This window comes from Podarcis muralis, chromosome 6 (genome assembly GCF_964188315.1).
Source record: "Podarcis muralis chromosome 6, rPodMur119.hap1.1, whole genome shotgun sequence".
In the NCBI taxonomy this organism is placed as follows: Eukaryota; Metazoa; Chordata; class Lepidosauria; order Squamata; family Lacertidae; genus Podarcis; species Podarcis muralis.
The window spans coordinates 55445749-55469886 of NC_135660.1; the positions used below are offsets into that span (position 1 = coordinate 55445749).

At 44.3% G+C, this 24138-nt stretch overlaps 1 protein-coding gene and 1 long non-coding RNA gene across 2 annotated transcripts in view; both read right to left on the minus strand.

The window, feature by feature from the left end:
- Positions 1 to 5571, minus strand: part of CPXM2 (carboxypeptidase X, M14 family member 2) — a 70452-nt gene extending 64881 nt beyond the window's left edge. The window contains exon 1 of the mRNA XM_028730011.2: positions 4924 to 5571. Coding sequence (XP_028585844.2) covers positions 4924 to 5248 — 325 coding nt within the window. The 5' untranslated portion in view covers positions 5249 to 5571. The remainder of the gene's footprint in view (positions 1 to 4923) is intronic.
- LOC144328009 (uncharacterized) overlaps positions 1 to 19853 on the minus strand; it is an 84734-nt gene extending 64881 nt beyond the window's left edge. Inside the window, exon 1 of the long non-coding RNA XR_013393215.1 lies at positions 19769 to 19853. This is a non-coding gene — a long non-coding RNA (uncharacterized LOC144328009). The remainder of the gene's footprint in view (positions 1 to 19768) is intronic.
- Positions 19854 to 24138: the final 4285 nt, after the last annotated feature.

Consider the following 24138-nt stretch of genomic DNA (forward strand, 5'->3'; position numbering starts at 1 on the left):
ACGTTTTAGAGGGTATCGTGCTTGGAGAAACATCCAGTTTTGTCAAAAGAAAAAAGTTATAGCTGTGCGAGCAGTGAGAGGTTAAACTGACAAAAATGCTTGCCTTGTATGCAGTGTTATCAAGGTCAGCCTTACCTTTAGGCATAAGGAGGTAGCTGCCTCAGACAGCAGATTTTGGGTGTCATGAAATCATTGTTATCAATGATATGTTTTTCCTTTGAGGTGGCGGAGTGGGGGGAGGTGCTTGCAGGATTTCCTGCCTGAGGAAATAACATAATTTGACCAGCCTTGGATGCTACCCAACATGACTTGGACCAGGAAGGGGACACCATTTGCTGCTCCCACTCAGCCAGCAAAATGTCCTGGGATAGCCCTGAAAATAATTGCTTTGCATTGCAAGGCAGAGGAGTGATTGAGCAGATAATGTAGCAAGATGGGGTAACTCAATGTATTGTGGGTCTGTTTCAAAGTCTAGTTACAAAGCGTTGCAGACCAGAATCCAAGATACGTATGAGGTGGAATATCTGCACTAGTTGGAGGGGAGGTGACTGCATAACTTGTGTGTGGTGGTGACAGTGCATTAGGTGCATGGCAGATTCCTATTCCAAGCAATCACTGAAATGCTTAAATGTACATTTCATCCTCAGCATTTATCCTCAACATTCATCCTCAGAAATGGAGGCACGTGTTGACACTCATGGAAACGCGCACAAGACTAGGTAAGCACTTTCAGAACTATCTTAAAGATGAATACATTCCCAAGGAACTTTTCCTGATGTATATACAAAATGCAGAACAGTCAGGATTTGTTGGTTTGGCACATCAAGATTTCAGAAATTAGAAACATAATGCAGTTTGAAAGGCTTGTGTTTCACAGGAATGCTATGGAGAAGAGACGTTTGGCATGGAGGCATTTCGGAATAAGGAATGTTCCCTTAAATAAATTACATCTGGCAACTCCGGCAAGATATTTTTATCCTAGATTTACTTAGATGGAAAACATAGTCATCCTAAAAGCCTTTCTATGCAATCTTTCCCTGCCAATAAAATCTTTATATTAGGGGTAGAGGGAATACAATTTTGTTGGCTACTTCTCGTCTGGTGCAACAAGGATTTATTTATTTGAAAAATAATGCTTAGCCTTTCTTTAATGCCTTGCATCAGCCTTCACCAACCTGGTGCCCTCCAGATGTTTTGGACTACAATTCCTAGCAGCCTCAGCTAGCCCAGATGTCCTGACTGCTGATGATGGGAGTTGTAGTCCAAAACTTCTGGGGGCCATCAGGTTGGCGAAGGCTGCTTCACATGTATTATCGCAGTCCTACTTGCAGCTACCTGATTTATACTTGATTTATACAGGAATCAGAAACAGTTGGTGGAGGGGGTCCACCAATTAAATGCTTATCCTGTGCATGTTTGCAAAAAGTGTCATGCACCCACTGAAGCACATACGTTACAAGCTCCTCATATTCAAATCCTATATTGTACTGCCTATAGATTTATGATGCATGCAGCTATGGCAGGCTTCCTCAAACTCGGCCCTCCAGATGTTTTTGGCCTACAACTCTCATGCTCCCTAGCTAGCAGGACCAGTGGTCAGGGATGATGGGAACTGTAGTCTCAAAACATCTGGAGTACCAGGTTTGAGGAAGCCTGAGCTATGGTATATAATTTGCACACACAGCTGCTGTGAACTAGAAAGTCTCCTTTCAGGATGCAGTGAAGAGAGTGGGCTGTGTACACCCTGACTCACCCCAATTCCCATAGGGCTTCTCCCACCACAGTACTTGCCAGTACTGGCCCTATTTCCCCTGTAGGACATAGAATTGTAGATGACCATGAGAATCATCTAGTTCATTCCCCTGCAAAGCAGGAATATGGGGATCGAACCTGCAACCTTGGCATTTTCAGCACTACACTCTAACCAGCTGAGCTAGCATGGATCACCAGTGGTCCTCAAGCTTCACTCAGGTTGTCCACAGCATGTCTGTGAAAAACAGTGGGAGCAGCAGGCATGTCAGCTGCTCCATTAGTCAAAGAACCTACAAAGTGAGCAGGATAGACCACTAATGGGTAGGAGGAGGCCAGAAAGATGGAGCAGGGAGGGGGATAAAAATAAATAAAAAGAAAAAAAAACAATTGCAAGTCAGACATTTAGCACAGTTGCTGCAATGAGCAGAAAAATAATTAAGTGCCCTTCCAGGACCCTCAACAATTTTCAGGTGGCCTATGGGGTTGGAGTTTGGGAACCACTGTTGCACAGCATGTCACCAGAAGTCCTGCAGGCTCTCACAAGACATCCTGGCTTGGGAAGGTGGTTGTGCCAAACCTGTCAAAGCCATTGCAACATAGCATTTGTCATCCTGTCTTTAGTTACTGACTTGCTACCTACTCTTGCTTTGATAGTAGCAACACTGGCTTGCCACTTGGGCACTGGCCTGCTTTGTTGTGGTTGAGAAAGATGTTGTCTGCCACTTGGGGACCTTTCTTGCTGCCAGCTGAGTTGTGGTCAGGGCCAGGGTTCCAGGCACCGCCCCCCAGGGTAGATTTTTCATCTACCCTGAATTTAGTAGGTAACCTACTATCTTTCAACCTCTGCACTACATATGCAATGTGTGGTTAAAAAGACCTGATATATACAGACTATTCCTTGTCTATTCCTTGTCTATTCCTTGTCTATCTGGTCTCTCTCTCTCTCTCTCTCTCTCTCTCTCTCTCACACACACACACACACCCCTACCCCTACCCCTACCCCTACCTACCTACACCTATCTGAAGCCATCAATTGCTGGTGCTGTAATAAGATTGCCTGCTTATGGACCAAATGATTCTCCATGCATCCTGTATAAATCATGGAGTGTTGAAGCGGAAAGATACACAGTTAGTGAAGGACACCTACTTAGTTCATGGTAGCGAGAATATCTGAGCTGAAACTTCCCAGGTCAATCCATTGGCTGCTATAGTATCTGCATCTGTATAATTCCCAGAAGTGAATTATAGGGTATAAATATGAGGAAGGCACTATAAGAAGTGTGTGAAGCAGGGGCTGTATGGCATTTATCACTTCAAATATGATGTGATCCATGATGTGTCATTGGTGGGAAGGTGAAGAATAGTTCTGTCAATTCATATTATGCATTGTAGTTAAGTGAAACTTAGAATTGGTCCAATGCAACTGATTTAAAACAATGGAAATGGAAGGCAAGCTATCTAGCACAGTGTTTGAAACAGCTGCATTGGAATTTTCTATCCCCATTAGTTTACATTAAGCAAACGTGTGTATAAGTGTTTGTAGCATTCAGACTGCAATGAATTTTAGCCCTACTCTGATTCAAAGGAACTACTGATTGGTACCAGCTGCTCAGCCAAAGGGCACATCACATGTTCCTAATTCCTGTCCGTCAGCTTTGCTTCATTCCAGTGCAGACCCAGCTGATTGCTTGCTACAAACACCTAATTAATCCCACATGCCTTTAGTTCTGCCGAACTGAAGACAAAAGGTGGTTTTAACGCTAGCCAGTTCAATTTTCATCTTCTGTACACAATCTGTTTTCTCAAATCCCATTTTACATAGGCAGGCTGTTGTTCCTGCAGGCAGATTCACAGCTGTAAATTAAGGTTCCTTATCTCCTATTGGTATTGCCCTATGCCGTCCTCCCCTTAGGAAAATAGTTGTTTGTCTAGGCACGCTGTGTAATTAATCTGCATAGAAGAATCTCACAAAGGTCTATCTAAAAGTCCCGTATATCAAAAGACATGCGGAAAGGCAGTCGTCATGTTGCTACATTTCAGTGAAGTGAGACTGGTGCAGGCACACATCTTTAAGGTGCAAGGGTTCCCTAGCAGAGTATACTGTATCAGCATATTCCTCCCAGAGCACATCCCTCTATCTCATAAAGCCATATCATAACTGCACAGGTCCTTAATATGTTTCCTGTCCAACATTCAAACACTTTATGGTCCTAAAAAGAGGGGGGGGGGGATACCTATGCTTATGTCTTGAATGCAAATAAACAGGCACAACTGATACAGTTCCCAAAATCTGGACCTTTAAAGCAACAAATCCAGGTGCAAATTCTCTCTCAGCCATGAAATGCCTTGAGCAGTTCTGGAGAAATATTTGGACCATATTTCAATATTCTGGGCCATATTTCAGCTGCCATAGCTTACTACACTTAAAGTGTTGATGCAGGAATAATAAGCAACTTATGTTACATAATGTGCTATAAAATAATTAAAGTAATAGTAATAATAATATAATCATAGTATTGTTTGCTGAGGTCAGATTTGCAATCATAACCATGTCTACTTAGAAGTAAGTCCTGTTGAATCCAGCATGGCTTACTCACAGGGAAGTGGATTTAGGACTGCAGCCTCAGTGGCCTGACCCCAAGGCCCAGACTTTAATCACTGGGTTATGCTAAATCTTGATTTTAGTTTATATCCACTGAGATCTGGCTTATGCCAGGGAGGGCTTTGTTATGAAATCAGAAGTTCACACTTCCTAGAAGCAAATCCCAGAACCCCAATATGAACCTGGGCAACCTGCGAACAAAATTCCGCCCATCTCTACCCTTGTTGGTAGCATGACCATTTTACTAAGAAAAAAAGAAAGATGCACACAGGATGTGTGACTTCAAGAAAACTTTTCCTGAAAACCTTTAGAGCAAGAGAGAAAAGGAAGTGGAAGCAAATTTTAGTCTTCCCAAAAGAGTGAAGGAAGGGGTTAAAATTAGACTTTCAGACCAGCATGATCACTAATTCTGTTAGTATAACAGCTGTGATTAGTACGAGGGTGTTTAACGTCATTAGCAGTGCAGTTACTATTTCTGCTTTTCTGCTTCGGATATTAACTTATGGGGGCGAAATCCTTTGAGACCCATCTGGAATCTCAAAATTTCGGAAGTGAAAGAGGAAAGTTACCTGGCGGGGTCTCGAGAGTGGATTTGTCTTTTTTGTTGGCTTTCTTCATTTTTAACTCCTTCTTGCCCAGCTTGAATCTTTGGGGTTCTTCTGTCTCCAAAGGGGGCTCGGTTTCTTCCTCCCTTGGCTGTTCTGTGAAAGGTGAATACTCCTCTTCAGGATCTGGAAAGGAATAATAATGATCCCTGTTGATGATTTCCTGCAGATAGTAATCCTGCTCTTCCATAGGTAGAGCCCAGGTTATATCCCCAAGCAGTGTCAGATCAAAAGCACACAGCGCGAGGCAGAGCTGAGCAAAAGAAGCTTTCTCGACAAAGGAGGTCATTATTATTTTTTTGCTTTTTTGCAGTAGAATGCTCCTCTGTGAATATCCAATGTAGGATCAGCAGAGAGGGAAAAACAGATCTTGGCAGTTAGCAAACCCCAGAACCAAGAGCAGAGTCTGGGATAAGCACTTCAGCTTTGGAGTAGTTTGCAAAAGTTGCAAGTAATGAAGTGAGAGTGAGGACTGGAATCAGAGGGAGGGAGGTGGTTGCCTGAGGTCCATGTGATCGTCGGGGCTCACCAGCCAGCCAGACACACATGCAGACATACGGGAGAAGAGAGAGCTGGCATTTGGCAGGTGTTGGACTCTGTGAATCCTTTACAGATCTTTGCTCCTTTCTCTGCTTTCTCTTCCCTCCTGCTCCACCCCGTTCCCCAGGCAATTAAAAACTTTAATCCAACTCTTGGCACCTAAGATGCTGTGTTTTGAGAACTGATATTAACACAGAGTCTAAATACTGTATATTCAAAGAAATGAAAAACTGGCCATGAGCCTCGCTCTCAAAATCACTGTACAAAAAAAATGTATCTCTATTCTCTTGCCAGGACTATGTGCAGTGGGGTGTGTTTGGATGAAAACTTGGAAGGGGAAAATGTTTTCTCCTGTGGTTTAGGGGTTCCTGCTCCCCCTTCCAGAATATTAAGATTGCATTCAGATTCTATGGAACAGAAAGGAAAACATGCTCGTGAAAATTCCTTCTACTCCTCCAGCTCTTGATAAAAAACAGGTGCAGACCATCAACAGCATAGAAAGTTTACATTTTACATTTATAATCCCTTGATAGACTAAAAGGTTAATAATCAGGATTCTTTCTTTTGCAGATTTTCAGCTTTACTTTATTTTATTTCAGGCATTATTATTTTTCTGAACCCCACTCAATCAGGTGGCCTTGGATAAGAGATTAGTTACCGAAAGCCTGAATTCTCCTTCAAGTATGTAAAACAGTTCCACTTGAAGGTTTTTCAAAACAGGAATGAGTTAAAAGCATCAGAAAGATACCTCACCTTCCAAAACACATTTCAACAGCAAATATAAAATGTTGGCATTTCTCTTTACTGGAGTTCTGTATCTGTACCAATATAATAGAAAGGTACTACAAATCCCAGGTAACTTTTTGCCATGCACAAGTCAGTGTCATTGCTAATCCCGAGCCAAAATGACAAGACCATTTTCACATTCATTTTCATCAGTTGCAAAATAAAAAGAAATCAAGTACTATTCTCAGCTTTCCCCCTGCCTCCCCACCTATGTCCAGATGGAATTTGTATAAATGGTCTTGCAAAGAAATTAAGTGACATCAGCTTTTAATTGCATAATCACAGACAACTTTCAACGTCCCAAATTTGCTCTTGCTTCTTACCAGATGTCAGTGATGGGAGTAGGCTGTGCTATGTCACACACAGCATGGGAAAGAGCTTTAATTCAGGGGTGCTCCTGAATTTATCTAGAAATGTAAAATGGAACCAGTAATTCACCAATCAGCTCTCTTGTAGAACAGAATTTCATGGATATGCATTTTGGTATGATTTCATATGATGCAGATGTTGATGTACTTAAACCCTTTATTACTTGCTCTCCATTGCAGCAGCATAATAAACAAACAAACAATAGAGATTATAAATAGTATATCAATCCACTCTACAACTGGAAAATGAGCACAATGATAAAGCTACTGCTTAAAGGTACTTAAAGGTACAAAGATTCAGCAAACACCTTGCCAAAAGGGTGTGTCAGCAGCTGGAGCCAGAAAACCATAAAAGGCGATAAAGTGCATATTTCTGTACATAGATTAATTCAATTTCTGGTCCATGCATTCATTGCCTTGAACTGAGCGCATTGTGAATATAACTTGCTTTCATAACAGAGCTCAGCTGTAGGCACAAAAAATGTCAGTGGTTGGCTCATCCTGCCTGTATCTGGACACACATACCTTCCTCCAGGCATGTTTAACCTCCACCTTGGACAGCAAATTCTTTACAGCAGTCATTAAAATAACCACCAAATTGAATGTAACAGGGTTGGTCTGTCAGGTTCACGGTCTCTATCAATCTATATCAACAGCAGGTAAATCATACAAGAAGTTGCACAACTGTGAAAGCATACAGATATGAATCTAATGGGACCTAAAATGTTTTTTTGCAGCTGATCTGTGAAAGATTGCATCTTGCAATGCCTTGTTACAAAATGCAACAAGGGGGACATGCATGCACCCATCCCTTATCTCTAACTAGCTATACAGTGGTACCTCGGGTTAAGAACTTAATTCGTTCTGGAGGTCCGTTCTTAACCTGAAGCTGTTCTTAACCTGAGGTATCACTTTAGCTAATTGGACCTCCTGCTGCTGCTGCCGCCGCACGATTTCTGTTCTCATCCTGAAGCAAAGTTCTTAATCCAAGGTACTATTTCTGGGTTAGCACAGTCTGTAACCTGAAGCGTCTGTAACCTGAGGTACCACTCTACTTCTAAATATAGCAGCTCTTCAGCAATATTCTGGCACTAGAACACTTTATCATGGTACTGGTACATTATTTGCTTGCTACTAATAGCACCTTAATTGTCACAAAGACTTTGCGATGCTCTTACAGCTAGTAAGAGATGTTTGTTTGATATTGGATGATGCCAGAGGGGAGGGTGGTAGAGACAGCCCAGTTGAAACCATCATGGATGGGGGTGGGGGGGGGAAGAGATGCAACCCCATTATCATAGTCAGATCATTTTCTCATGAGGTTTGGAGTGGTGGGAGCTTTGTTCCCCAGTATGATGACCCCCCCCCCCCAGAAACCTATGAAATCTGAAATTCCTGAATGCTATGGTGAGTTTCTGTTGGACAAAGGTGGCCATCCTGTTGGGGTGCTGGAGATCTCACTGTGGAACAGTGCGATGAAAAGGGCACCAGCACAGTCACTCCTGAGTGCTCCCTCCCACATTGCCAAGCCCAGAATTCCACCTGGTTTTCTATGGAACTTTGGACAATGAAGCAACCTGGATAACGGTCAGATCACAAATGGCAGATAGCTCATCCATCAGATGATTGGACATGGGTTAGAACACTATCACATGGTGGGGAAGACAGCAAAGAGGGCTTCCTTTTCTGCTTCTACCCCACTCTCAAGTAGCTGTCCCTTAGAACTGGTTCAAACGGTGAAGGGCTTGTTGCTATCAGCCCCAGCCAATGGGAAGCTGGAACACTTAAACCCCTGCTATGACAAGTTTGCAAGGCACTTAAGTGTCTGTGCAGCTTTTCTTTTGGATTTATTGATAATCTGCATTGAGTATAAATCAGATATACAGAAATTAAAGGTAAAGGGACCCCTGACCATTAGGTCCAGTCGTGGCCGACTCTGGGGTTGCAGCGCTCATCTCGCTTTATTGGCCGAGGGAGCCGGCATACAGCTTCCAGGTCATGTGGCCAGCATGACTGAGCCGTTTCTGGCGAACCAGAGCAGCGCACAGAAACACTGTTTACCTTCCCACTACCTATTTATCTACTTGCACTTTGACGTGCTTTCGAACTGCTAGGTTGGCAGGAGCAGGAACCGAGCAACGGGATCTCACCCCCTTGCGGGGATTCGTACCGCCGACCTTCTGATCGGCAAGCCCTAGGCTCTGTGGTTTAACAGAAATTAAATCCTCCCAAAACCTGTACCAATATAGACGGTTATATGCAGCAGTAGCTCACCCAATGGGGTGGAGCTTCTCAACAGCAGTGTTGCTACTGTGTACCAGGAAGTAGAAGGGGCATGGTAGGAGGTGGCCTGGAGATTGTGGCTGTGTGGGCATGCTGATGGAGCTAATCCAGTGTTCCTGACCCTCCTCCTCTCCAGCAGTGGAGGACCAACACTGCTATGAAGCTAGCACAGTCTCTCCACCCCACTGTTAGAGTGCTATATCATAGGGAGAAAAATTCTGGTACAGTAGTTTTCTACATACATGGAGTTTTCTATACATGTAGGGTGAGGATTTCCCTTTCTTCCCCCATGTGCAATCTAAAATCATGTTATCCAAGAAGTGCATGCTGTTTGTGTGCATTTAAGTGAGTTCTACCAGATTTTAGCTTTGGATGCTGAAGCCATACCTGGGCTTTGTGTTGATGCCTTGTTTGTTGGTGAGCTATACAAGGATGAAACTCACGTGGTGGGCCACTCAATGAGAGCCAACTATCCACATCTCTCAGCAATGCGTAGCCCATTCATAGCTGAAGGTTGTTCAAACATTCACTCCCTCCTTGCCAAAAATAAATTAATTGTGTCCCCCAAAGCCAGCTTCGGTTCAGAAAATGAATGCCTGAATAAAATTACTGATACAGTTTATGATTAATTTCCTTATAGAATGCCAAAGTATTTAAAATCGCAGTGATTAGCTTAGTTCCGAAAATGTACAGTTGATGAAGTCTGGATTTAGAAAGAGAGAGTGGCTACATTAACTCTTTGAGAGAACACATATGGTTTCTATACGTTTTAGCAATAAAGTATTACTAAATGTAGCCTATCCCCACCCCACGCCACCCATGAAGAAACAGGGAGGGTTTTGTCTCTCAATACTTAAGATCTGGGATAAATTGTGGACCATAAAATGGAGCAGGAAAATGGAATTACATTTTTTTAAAAAACACACTCCCCTTTTTCCTTCACAATAACCATTTACAGTATACCTGCTGTCTATGGCAACAGAATTTACAACCAACCACAAGGCCAGGAAATCTTGAAGGTGCTTTTGAAAAATACAAAACAATCTGTTTAAACACTGGGACCATACTTTTTAATAAATAAAATCCAAATGACATTAAGTACTTTTTCATTTTGAGCATCTCCTTCATTTTGAGCATCTCAGATCCTGCCTTCAGCTGTTATATTAGTTAAAACTTTAACAAGTTGCTTTCACTCACGTCCTATAGCAGGAGGCTGTCATAATATAACTGAAACAGAATTTTTAATATAAAGTGGGTTTAGGGGGGCAATTGTCTGAAAAAAATCACTGAGTTAATCAGTTTTTACAAACATAATATAAAATCCATGTTAGACAGAGATGGACTTCCGGATATGTTTGGACTAAAGCTCCCATTAACTCTGACTGTTGCCTGTTGGAGTTGGAATTCAACAACATCTGGAATGTCACTGCTCCCTCATCCCTGATGTTAGGGATGCTTCCAAACTTTTTACATTGGATTTTGGAGTTTGCATGATCTGATCTGGTTTCTGAAGTGGAACTGTTTTACCAAAGTGCAGGTTTTACAGCATATGAATACACTGAAGAGCGCTGGGGGTGGGGGGGACATCAGGGGGAAGTAAGTGAATGAGCAAGCCAGTGGAGGAAACAGTTTTATCAGTATGTGAACAGGCCAATAGAAGTTAGGAATCAAGCAGAGGTGCTTAAGCAGCCAAAGCAGGCCAGCCAATGGGGTATTGTGATGGGGACGGTATTTTTTGAAAACTCCAGCAGAAGACGGTGCTTTGGCCACCAACAGAGGTTTGGTAGGAGGGAGGGAAAGTTTTAGCAAGGCCCTGGAGAATGGTGGGGGCTGGATTTGGGGGCCTGCAGAGATAAGGTGCAAAGGTTTGTGGGGGAGGGGATGTTGGCAGGCCTGTCCCAGGTGAGCATGGTCCAGGCAAGCCACAGAAGGTTGGCAGAAGGAGAAGGAGGTTTCAGCAAGGGGTAAAGAGAGAGGAGATTGTGGGCTTGGTGAAGAGGGTTGGGATGGGTGAGTGAAGGGAGCAGGGTTCATATCCTCCAACATTTCTCTGGTGAAAATAGGGACATGCTATTCAATAATAATAATAATTTTACTTATACCCCATCATCTGACTAGGTTGCCCCAGCCACTCTGGGCAGCTTCCAACATATATAAAACATAATAAAATATTCAACATAAAAAATCCTTATACAGGGCTGACTTCAAATGTCTTCTAAAGGAGCCAAGGTCTCCTTGGCTCAGGGATCACATAACTCCATATCCTCCAACATTTCATGAATCAAGTTTGCTCTTTTTGAATCAAGGAGATGTGAAAAAGTCCTATTTTTAAAATTCTGACTCTTTGAGGGGGGAAATGCAGCATATGTTGCTTTAATTAAGCCTCTAGGTTAATACTGAAGCTTGTTTAAATTATTCAAGGAGACACACAACTCCGGATTGGGTAAAAATATAGCATTGTCTTTACCTTTCCCCACAAAATAATTCATTATATTGCCTTTCTCCTTTCATATAATGAAGGAGCACCTATTGCCATGGCAACAAAAAACTTCCTGGTACTTTTATCTCCACCCTAGGCAAGGATGCCATCACCATCTGACTTTTAAACTTTCTTGAAGAGATAGTTTGGGTTGTATAATTTAAGCTATTATTTTTCATACACCAGAAGGCCTGATGGAGAGGCCCCTAATAGATGATGTTGAGTCATTCTCTGCAGCAAGCATCTGGGGGAGAGCAGGAATGAATATTTCACAGCACAGCCCTACTGTATTTTTATATTTAATTATTCCACACTATTCTAGACAAACTGTGTAGGAAAAACAACCATTTAAGGGAGTGGGAACATTATACCGCTCACTGTGCCTGTGATGACCTCACAAAGGCTGTGAACACAGTTAACATTTCTTCTGGCATATTTGAAGGGATCTAGTGTTTCTATTTTAGGATCCTGAGAAAAGCAAATTCCTCCATGGAATGGTATGCTTCACAGATTGAATGCTGCTCAATCAATTGACCTGTCTTAATGAATGCCTGGGAAAACCTCCTTCCACAATGCAAGGCGCGAGGGAGGGAAAACCTGTGGTACAGTAGTGTATACATATGCCTACAGCAAACATACCTTTAGAAGCATTTGGACATTTATTTCATTTTTATCCCACTCCCTTTCAAACAGGAGTGGGGATCCTTAGACTTGGGGGCCACATCAGCCCTCCAGGCTCACTATCTGGTCACAGACAAGCCATGATCAAGCCACGTTCATTATCAAGCCCCACTATGCAACCTGTGTCATGGACTGGCTGGATGCAGATGAGTGGTAGAAGGCATCGGCTGGGGAACCCCCAATGGAAGAAGGTTCAGAGCCCAGGGGGTTGGTGGTGGGATGACGATGAGTGGCCAGAGGGAGAAGAGCAGCAGGCCAGGAGGAGGAGTTGTCAGAAGCTGCAGAAGTAACAGGGTTTAGGAAGCAGGAAGAGGCTGGGGAACAAGGAACAGGGCAGTCCAGAGGCAGAGGCTGGAGAGGAGGGGTCTCAAGAGGCAGAGATGAGACAGACTTCTGAAGAAGTTCCCCTCCTGCTGCAACCAGCTCCCCTCCCCTCTGGGGTCTCGGAACCCACAGAGGTATGAAGAGGGTGGAGCAGAGTCAGGCAAGATGACAGAGCCTCAGATTGCTTGTAATGGAACTGGGCTAGGAGGAGACTTAGAGAGCTGTGGGAAGGTGGGGAACTTGAGTCCCCACAACTGCCTCACTGGAGGGCTGATTTGCCCCCCCCCCCAGGCCTACTGGGAAGAGTAGCTGTGCTCACTAGGCTTGAGCTGTTCGATTTCTTTGAATAAAGAGTTAACTTCACTGACACCTTGCAAGTTGTTGCTGACCAGCTCCCAGCTCCCGCCTTGACAACCTCCTTGAGTGCTTTTGTCTGGCTTATGTGTGTCTGAATTCTGATAAGGCTTCTTGCCTAGATGGAGGATAGAGAGGGATATGTGAGTGTGAAGGAACTAGACTACTGTACTAAAGGTAAAATCTGCATTCATTGCTCTACCACTTTTGCCTCTGGCTGTGCTGACCACTGGCAAGTGGCCCTTGGGTGGGTGTTTAGAAGGGAATGTGGCCCTTGAGTTGGATAAGGTTGTCTACATCTCAGCACAGCTTTCAAAAAATCATCAGCTGCCTAATGTCTAATATACAGATTTTTGCAAGTAACTTTTCTTGATAGAATGCAACTTGTATGCTATTTTCAATACATGCATTTGACTGCACCCCTAATGTAGACATTTTTGTAACACTTTTTGGGGGGTTGGTAGAACTGCATAGCAAAATTCAGAGAACAAATTTTGAAGGCTAGATGCATTTCCATTTATGTATTGTTCCAGGGAGTGCAAATTAGGGCAGAAGTTCCCAAACAGTAATTCACAGACCATCAATGGTCCATGAGCTTCATGGAGTCTCTGTGAAGAATACAATAATCTGAATTCTATGGAATTCAAATTGTAATACAATAAAATACTATATAAAAATAAAAGAAGCAATAAAAATACAATTTAAAACCGCCCAACATTGAGCACAGCACATTTCAATTGCTACAACAGGCAGAAAAAAATAATAAGTGTTCCACCAAGACCCTCAGAAATTTTCAAGTGATCCGTGTAGGAGGGAGTTGGGGAATTAGGCTTTTGCATGTCATACAACAAAATAAATTATATGACAATTTAATTTTCCAGCTGTGTAACAAATGTGCTCAGACCTGACTTAAGAATCATTAAACATGGGCCTGTGCCAGCATGTCAGATGAAGTTGTTTTAAAAAAGGTGAAATTGCAGACATGTATTCAGTCCGTTAAAGACAAAATATTTCCTAATGTATTATTTGATGCTTAATACAGAAGGAATTACACAAAAACATTGCAGGCCCATCTAAGTGACAGATGCAGGCCATTAGTGGACTAAATTTGACAGTTATTTGTTATTTACCCACTGGAAGACAGTCAGATTGCTGTTTCTGTGAACATCAAGGAGGTAGCAAGATTCCACAGGAGACATTGGATCACATTTTCCAAAGCTTAAAGAGTTGTAGATAAAAGTCCAGAAATACCATAGTGAGAAAAACCAGAGGAACATGGGAGGAACAAAGCATGACCAAGAAGAAAATGCAGATGTGGTTAAGGTTGGGTTTGTTTTTTTAAAAAAAATGGTTTCATGTAGAGCTAGAAAACCTTGAACGATTTATTTTTATCTGTCAAGGACCAAGTCACAGAACTTGCTCATGGGCAGATCAATGTAGAGCATAGCTGTCAACATTTTCCTTTTTTTAAAAGGAAATTCCCTTATTCCGAATAGGATTCCTCACAAGAAAAGGGAAAAGTTGACAGCTATGATGTGGAGTGCATGAACCTGACCACAGCTGAGATCATTGTGTCACTGATTGTGGTGTCACATGAGAGGGTTCACATGACCCCCATTCATGCATTCACAAATTCATGTCAGGGAAGCAAGGGTTTGGGCTGTCGGCCATGCCCCTTGCACAAGCCCCATCAACCACATGTTCAGGATCAATGTGCAAGCCACATATTTGCACCAGTGTCCATTCTTAGGTGTCTGTGTAGGGCTCCTCCACAAAGGAAGTCCTGGGACAATCGGGATGTTCCATTTTCACCAATGAAAAACATAAGGCCAGCTGGCATTGTGGCAGAAAGGTACAAACCCATGAAAACCCACTTTCCCATTGTACATTTGAACCTCCTGTTTTTTGTGGCTGTGCAGAGGCACAAATGATTGATGGCTCTGCTGTACCTGCTACTAAAATCCAATATCTGAATGTTCCTAATGTTTAACTGGATATCTCTGCAAATGAGCATGGAGAGTTCAGCTGAATGGGACACAGCTGTAGGCAGCCTGAGGAAGTACCAACCACCTTGAGCCTGCCCATAAATAAAAAAAAACAATCTAGGGTGAGAGACTAGGCCAGGCACCCCCAAACTTGGCCCGCCAGATGTTTTGGGACTACAATTCCCATCATCCCTGACCACTGGTCCTGTTAGCTAGGGATGGTGGGAATTGTAGCCTGAAAACATCTGGAGGACCGAGTTTGGGGGTGCCTGGACTAGGCTGATGTCTGCTGTTTCCAGAAATTCTTCTCATTGTGAGACTTTTGTCGATGAGCTGAGTGTTTGTTTGAAGCCTGGATGAGAACACAGAGAGAGGGTATGTCAGAAGGAAAGTGAACACACACACCCCAAAAATTATATGTAACTGTGTATTTTTATAATATTTTAAGTTGTCTGTTTTTGCTTCAGGTTTTTTTGTTTTGTTTTGTTTAGTATTCCACTTAGAGATTTTAATATATTAAGCTGTATAGAAATTAATCAATCAATAAACAAGTCCACAGCCATTGTCTAGAATAGAAATGTATGAGCTTAATACAATTGATTTCAATTTAATGTGCTCTTAGCTTTAATTAATTGTGCTTGTCACTTAATTGTGTTGGATAATGGCCCATGTGGTTTTAATACTCCTGCCATCAGGTTATACAACTGATTTAAGGGTTCTACAATGAACGTAAGGGCCTTTGCTCAACAATAATACTTTCCTTGTGGTTTGTGAGCCACTAGCCTCTGCAGTCCCTGTGCAGTTGTCAAGGACTCTTTCTTTTACGCTTAATTGTTGAGAGGGGAAGGCAGCTACAGATATATTGCTTGATTCAGTAGACTTCCCACCTCCCTGCAAGTTCAATTTAGGTAGCAGAGAAAATCTTTCCACTTTCCCGCACAATGTCTTAATTTCAGATATAAGATGAGGGAGTTGAACTGTGGGAAAGGGGGAAAGCATTCAATAATGCTGGCAGGGGTAGTGCAGCAAATTGCTAGGTCTTCCATTTGTCTCTTTCTGTTTAAACCTTTTCCTTTCTTATTTTATTCCCCAGATCTTACTCTGGGTCACTGAGTATCAGAATTCATGCTATCCAGAAAGTGAAGGCAAATTAAGCCTTCCCTAGATAGGTTTCTTCTTCTTCTTCTTCTTCTTCTTCTTCTTCTTCTTCTTCTTCTTCTTCTTCTTCTTCTTCTTCTGAACTGAACAAGCAGTGGGGTGGATTAAACTGCTGCACACTCAATTGTTATTATGCAGAAGCCCTGTAAACTTTCCTGGTTTGGTAGCAACTAAAACGGCTGGTGTACTGACAGTCATATTGACATAGCAGTCCTGGGGAGCGGTGTCACAAGCTTCAGATGAGCTTCCAGAGCAGCAGCCACAATGGCAAAGGCAACACAAGAATATTGTGGCACCTTAAAGATTTAAGGAGGATTGCAGGCCACTTTTATCAGATTTTGTGTACTCCAGACCACAGTCTTTAAGGTGTCATGAGATTCAGCCAGACATGCCATCCTGTGAACAGAAGTTTTTCCATTTGCAGAAGGGACTCTGATCCAGCAAAAAGCTCCCATTGGAGGGAGGGGGAAAGTGATTTTTGCTGATTCTCCCCCCCCCCAACTTTCCCCACAGCCCCATACTACCTCCCCCACGTCTCCAGAGGGTCCCCCAACCCCACAGAGCAGTTTTTGCAGGAGGCGCTAGGGAAGAAAGAATTGGTAGAATGCAATTTGTGGCTATCCTGCATTCATGGGAGCTTTAGCAGCCAATGCAATGTCATCCATTGGCACCATCATCTGTAAACACTGAAGTCATGAAATTCTAAACCTTAAATTGCAAGGATTAACTTTCTAACAGTCTAATGAAGCGTCGTTTAGACTACTCTTGTACTCCTCAGTGATCCTATCTATGGGGATCTTGAGAACCTGGAATCACAACTGCAACACAGAGCATGCCTTAACTGCATATACTCTTTTTCAAAGCTCCATTTGCCAAAATAATGAGCATATCATTAAAAAGCCCAGAAAATACACAACCTGAAACATTCTTCTTAAAGACATGTTTGCCATTGTGGCTTCCAGTGCATTAATTTCTGCTGTATTTGCAGAAGCATGGATCTAATAAGCATAATTCCTCAGATAGTTTACTAAAAGCTGTCAAATCAAAAAGGGATTACATTTCACCACACCAAAATATGCCCTAGCATTCGTCTTGGAACGTGGCCATGACAGCTGATACCTGGAGAGGGAACCTCAAGAGAGCCGATTCTGTCCTTGTGTTCCCCTGAACTGAAGAAGGCAATTGACAGAGAAACTTTAGACCATGCACCCCAAGAGATAGCTCAGTTGCTCCAGCATGGTTGAACACCTGCTGGCACTGAAGAAAGATCACACACAAAAAAGTATCTGTATGCCATATGAGCATATAGTGACAAAGTTAGTGAAAATGAGGGAAGAATCAGTTTCAAATGGATTTATGGACAAAATGTAGCTGTTCTGACCCAACTGAGCCTTGCCTACATCGGAGCAGCTCTTGCACTGAGCGCCAGCTTCTGTCTAAGCCACTTTCACATTATTGATTTTCTTTTTTAAAAAAGTCTAAATACAAAATATGTATATTATATGCATAATAAGAATTTTAAAAGTCAAGTCCTATGCAATGCTGTATTTCTGTGGCACAATTTTGTAAGAATTAGCACCTATGTCTTTTTATACAGTTACAGTGGTACCTCTGGTTGCGCACGGAATCTGTTCCAGAGCTCCAGTTGGATCCCGAGGTGTGTGTATCCGGAGGTGCTGCTTCTGCGCATGCGCGTGGTGCGGTTTAGCGCTTCTGCGCATGTGCGTATGATGAAACCCGGAAAAATACTTTCGGGTTTGCCTCGTATGTATCCCGAAGGATACGTAACTGGGGGTGAACACAGGTAGAGGTACCACTGTATATGCATTGTTGTAGGAATCTGTTTATGTTCTGGTAAAGCTGGAGCATATCTGTGTACAATTTCAATATATCCAGTGACAGTTGGTGCCCACTAGACCTTGTAGGGCTGCTAGGAGGTCCCAGAGGTGTAGCCAAGTTGTTCTGGCCAGGGGCGTAGCTAGCTGTTCCGGCACCCAGAGCGGCGGGGGCGGGGAGATCCGCCCATGGGGGTCGGGTGATCTGCCCAGGGGGGCGCCATGGCGATCTGCCCATGGAGTCCACCTGGCAGACACAAGCCCCAAGGTGCCGTTTCGGGCAGTGCGTGGCCCCAAGCCACCGCGTCACTCCCAAGAGAGACGCGTGGTTCGGGCACGTTGCAGGCCAGGCCCCATGGTAAGTTCTGGCCCCCATTGTGTGCCATTTTGTCACCCTCTCAGGGATGACACCCGGGGTGGCCCACCCCCCTTCCTACGCCCCTAGTTCTGGCTTTCTCTTCATTCTCCTCCCTTGCAAAGATATCGTGGACACTTGAGATTGCAGTTGTACAAATACTTAGCACCGAAACCAATTGAGAAGTATCTTTACATTGGTTCAGATGGGGTCTCTACTGTCACTGCTGCAACTCTGGTGGGAGAAAAGGTGTGTGTGTGTGTGTGTGTGTGTGTGTGTGTGTGTGTGTGTGTGTCCTCAACCTGTTCTGGTTCTCTTACTGCCCTCCTATTTTGCAAAGAAACAGTGGACACTGAAATGATAAACTTTAATAAAAGTGCAATGTTTAAGTGTCCTATTTTGGTTCAGAAGGAGTCCCTGCTGTCATGATTTCTAGTGCGGATTCATTCCAATGTAACCATTTGTTCTTCAGAGGTGACTTCCACTGAATTCCACTAGGATTTCGTCCTGATTATTATGTACAGGATTGCAGCCTAACTGGTTAGTCTTAAAAGTGCCACGCAGGACTGTTAACAAGGGACCCCAACAATTTCCAGAGGATGGGAAAAGATTATTCTCTCTTCCCAGCTTATTCACTTCCATGTTGCCTTTTAGTAATGTGGAATAAGTTGGAGGGATATTAAGTGGACTAGGACCAGGGAGTTTAGGGACAAAATCACCACCTAGTCATGAAGCTCACAGTGTCCTTGGGCTAGTCACTGTATCTCAGCCTAGGCTACCTCACAGGGTTCCTATGAGTATAACAAGGCCAATAGCATACAAAATATATAATATGCAATAAAAGATCCTTCTGTAAAACACAATGTGAAAAAGAGCAGCTTTCTGTTGCATTTTTCTGCTTCCTGTTATTTTACTGATGAGAGTGTATCACATATTGGACTAATTAATTTAAAGCAGCATGCTGTCTGGGCTTATGTATCTCAAATGGTGGTTCCCAGCATGAACTATGCTGTATCCTGGGTAACTGAACACACGAACATGCCATGCAGCTGCCTTCATAATAAATTATAATTGCACTTTAGATAAATGTTAATTTATACTTCTGTCTGGAGGGATCCCACATTTATTACTGAATGTCAGTAAACACCTTGAGTTCTGTGTGCATTTGAAATAACTGATAAATAATAATTGCCTTTCAAAAGTTATGAACTTCCAAGGTTTGTCCATAGTAATGAGATTAATCTCACTGAGATGCACATCAGAATTAGGGCCGAGCAGATCTTTGCAGAATTCAAGGGACAACAGTTGTTTAAGGTTAGAGAGATGTTCTGAAGATACTGTTAGATGAAGCCAGCTCACTGTCACAGTCTGGGAATGGGCACATAAGCCAGGACTAGAGGACTACACCAGTCTAGGTCAAAGCCAGATACATTAATGACCACAGAAGTCCTCTTTGGTCACTTCGGACACATCTGGACCACAGGGAATTCTGGGAAATATTGTTTGCTAAGTGTGCTGAGAGTTGTTAGATGTCTGTTCTGCTCAGAAAGCTACAACTTCTAGAGTTTCCCTGAGGAAGAGGGTGGATTGTTTGACCACTTTGGCAAATGCAGCTCTGTGAGGGGAACAGGGTCTTTGAACACTTCTCAGTACAGTGGTACCTCGGGTTACAGACGCTTCAGGTTACAGACTCCGCTAACCCAGAAATAGTACCTCAGGTTAAGAACTTTGCTTCAGGATGAGAACAGAAATCTCGCCGCCCCCGCCGCAGGGCGGCAGCGAGAGGCCCCATTAGCTAAAGTGGTGCTTCAGGTTAAGAACAGTTTCAGGTTAAGAACGGACCTCCAGAATGAATTAAGTTCTTAACCCGAGGTACCACTGTACCCTGAACAAAATACTGTTCCTGTTAGTTTAAATATTTTGGTTTGGTTAAAAGAATAAATATTAGATATGGTAAAATAAATGGAGAATTCCCTTGATGCCTCGATCCAGGTTTGGGGCAAGTACTCTTTGGTGAAAGAGCCCCAGCAGAGATTTAAAATCACAAAACATGCAGCAAAGAAAAGCATGGAAATATAGGCTGTTAGACCTTTAAAATATCCCCTAAGTGACTTCTGAATTTCTCCACTTCCCTTAGCATAGAAAGAGACTACACATTTGATAAGTGAAAAATGGTTTACTTACAAACTCTTCAAAGGTCAGATTCATGTGCTTTTCCATACAGAAGCAAGAAAGGACAGGTGGTGCAACTTAGTTTCAAAAATGGTAAGTTTCTAAATTATACAGAGATGGCTTGCTAAAGCCTTATGGTCTAAGCTTGGAGCATCCAGTTTAGACATCCTTACTGGCAAGGTTCACATAGTACAGTGATGGCCAAACTTCGTCCTCCAGCTGTTTTGGGACTACAGTTCCCATCATCCCTGACCACTGGTCCTGTTAGCTAGGGATGATGGGCGTTGTAGTCGCAAAACAGCTGGAGGGTCAAGTTTGGCCATCACTGACATAGTAGAAGCAGAGAGAACAAGTTTAGTAACCCTTCCTCCCAAGGTGAGGGGGTGTGACCAAGTGAAGCCTAGTAGAACGGCTTACTCCAAAGTAAGTCTTAACCCAGTGGTGGCCAAACTTGGCCCTCCAGATGTTTTGGGCCTACAACTCTCATCATTCCTAGCTAACAGAACCAGTACTCAGGGATGATGGGAATTGTTGTCCCAAAACACTTGGAGGGCCGAGTTTGGCCACCACTGTCTTAACCCCTTCATGCATTAAGTTAAGCATGTTGGTTATAGGAAGCTGATTTATCCCACAGATCCCAGGATTCTTTGAGGGAAGCCCTGACTGTTTAATAATAATAATAATAATAATTTATTATTTATACCCCGCCCATCTGGCTGGGTTTCCCCAGCCACTCTGGGCGGCTTCCAACTGAATATTAAAAACAGTACAGCATCAAACATTAAAAACTTCCCTAAAGAGGGCTGCCTTCAGATGACTTTTAAAAGTAAAATAGTTGTTTATTGCTTTGACATCTGCTGGGAGGGCGTTCCACAGGGCAGGAGCCACTACCGAGAAGGCCCTCTGCCTGGTTCCCTGTAACCTTACTTCTCGCAATGAGGGAACCGCCAGAAGGCCCTCGGCGCTGGATCTCAGTGTCCGGGCTGAACGATGGGGGTGGAGACGCTCCTTCAGGTATACTGGACCGAGGCCGTTTAGGGCTTTAAAGGTCAGCACCAACACTTTGAATTGTGCTCGGAAACGTACTGGGAGCCAATGCAGATCTCTCAGAACTGGTGTTATGTGGTCCCAGCGGCCACTCCCAGTCACCAGTCTAGCGGCCGCATTCTGGATTAATTGCAGTTTCCGGGTCACCTTCAAAGGTAGCCCCACGTAGAGCGCGTTGCAGTAGTCCAAGCGGGAGATAACTAGAGCATGCACCACTCTGGCAAGACAGTCTGCGGGCAGGTAGGGTCTTAGCCTGCGTACCAGGTGGAGCTGGTAAACAGCTGCCCTGGACACAGAATTAACCTGTGCCTCCATGGACAGCTGTGAGTCCAAAATGACTCCCAGGCTGCGCACCTGGTCCTTCAGGGGCACAGTTACCCCATTCAGGACCAGGGAATCCCCCACACCTGCCCGCCCCCTGTCCCCCAAAAACAGTACTTCTGTCTTGTCAGGATTCAGCCTCAATCTGTTAGCCGCCATCCATCCTCCAACAGCCTCCAGGCACTCACACAGGACCTTCACCACCTTCACTGGTTCTGATTTAAAGGAGAGGTAGAGCTGGGTGTCATCTGCATACTGATGAACACCCAGCCCAAACCCCCTGATGATCTCTCCCAGTGGCTTCATATAGATATTAAAAAGCATGGGGGAGAGGACGGAACCCTGAGGCACCCCACAAGTGAGAGCCCAGGGGTCTGAACACTCATCCCCCACACCACTTTCTGGACACGGCCCAGGAGAAAGGAGCGGAACCACCGTATAACAGTGCCCCCAGCTCCCAGCCCGTCTAGACGGTCCAGAAGGATGTTATGGTCGATGGTGTCAAAGGCCGCTGAGAGATCCAGCAGAACTAGGAAACAGCTCTCACCTTTGTCCCTAGCCCGCCGGAGATCATCAACCAGCGCGACCAAGGCAGTTTCAGTCCCATGGTGAGGCCTGAATCCCGATTGGAAGGGATCCAAATGGTCCGCATCCTCCAGGCGTGCTTGGAGTTGTCTGGCAACCACCCGCTCAATCACCTTGCCCAAGAATGGTAAATTTGAGACTGGGCGATAGTTGGCCAAATTGGCTGGGTCTAAAGATGTTTTTTTAAGAAGCGGTTTAATGACCGCCTCTTTCAGCGGGTCTGGGAAGGCTCCCTCATAGAGGGAAGCATTCACCACCCCGCAGAGCCCATCGCCCAGCCCTTCCCGGCTCGCTTTTATCAGCCAGGATGGGCAAGGATCCAGGAGACAGGTGGTCGGTTTCACTTGTCCAAGCAGCCTGTCCACATCCTCGGAGGTAACAGATTGGAATTGATCCCATGTAACAGGACCAGACAGAACTCTAGCACTTTCCCACCCTGGCCCTGCTCCCACGGTGGAGTCTACCTCCTTCTGAATCTGAGCGACTTTATCTGCAAAAAACTTTGCAAAAGCATTGCAGGAGATCTTGGGGTCCCTACCAGGCCCCGGTGGTGCAGGTGGTTCCGATAGATTGCGAACTACCTGAAAAAGTCTCCTGCTGCTGTTTTCTGCAGATGCAATGGAGGCGGTGAAGAAGGCCCTCTTCGCCGTCGCCATTGCCACTTGGTAGGCTCGACGTTGAGCTCTAGCCCGTGTCCGGTCTGATTCAGAATGAGTTTTCCGCCACCGGCGCTCTAGCCGTCTCAACGATTGTTTCATCACCCTCAGCTCCGGGGAAAACCACGGGGCTGTCCGGGCTCCATGCAATCGGAGAGGGCGCTTCGGAGCCAGACAGTCAATAGCCCTGGTTAACTCCGCATTCCAGCGGGCCACCAGGGAATCAGCTGAAAGGCCATCAACTTGGGATAAAACATCCCCTACCACTCTCTGGAAGCCAATTGGATCCATTAAGTGGCGGGGGCGGACCATCCGAATCGGTCCCACCTCCCTGCAGAGGGGAAGGGTCGCGGAGAAGTCCAGTTGCACCAGGAAGTGATCTGACCATGGCACTTCTTTTGTTTCGCTTTTAGATAATGTCGGATCACCAACATCTGTAGAGGTAAACACCAAGTCTAAGGCATGTCCGCGGCTATGAGTTGGGCCAAACTTATTCAGGGACAGCCCCATGGAGGCCATGCTTTCCACGAAGTCCCGAGCGGCCCCTTGTAAGGTCGTGTCGGCATGGATGTTAAAATCCCCCAGGACAACCAAGCTAGGTGTCTCCAGGAGCATATCCGCCACGACCTGAAGCAGCTCGGGCAGGGAATCCTTGGTGCAGCGGGGAGGTCGGTACACCAATAGGAATCCTGTACTGTTAAAGTGACATGATGCTGCTTAAAATGTATAGTGTGGTATGGATAAGGTCTTATACTACTCACATGTAAACATACATGCTACAGTGAGAAAGGGATGCTGGCAAGCCTCTGGCATGTCTACTTTAGCCATTCTTCTGCTCTTCCTGAGTGAGAGGACTATGTAAATAAGGGAGCCTCTACTTACATAACTTCAAATACAATTTAAACTCTTGAATGTGCTCTTTAGAGCACCAAGGATTCTCAGTGGAGGGTTTCTTGCATTCAGTCAAGCACCCTTAAAAGCCTTCTTCAGGCCTTCATGCTAGTCCTGTGAAGGTCTAAAGAGCAGACTGCACACCCAGGGAAATTGGGGGGGCTAGTGTCCCCTAGTTTTATAGCTCCCACATTCAGGCAAATGCTTGAATGCTGCTCAATTCAGGGTTATATCCTGTCAGAAGAGTATTTTAGTACAGAACACAAAAGATGACAGTATGCTGACAGTGATAGGACTGAGACGCTTGATTGCTCAGACAATCTTCTCTTGCAGCAGGGGAAAAGGGAGGCTTCTCATAT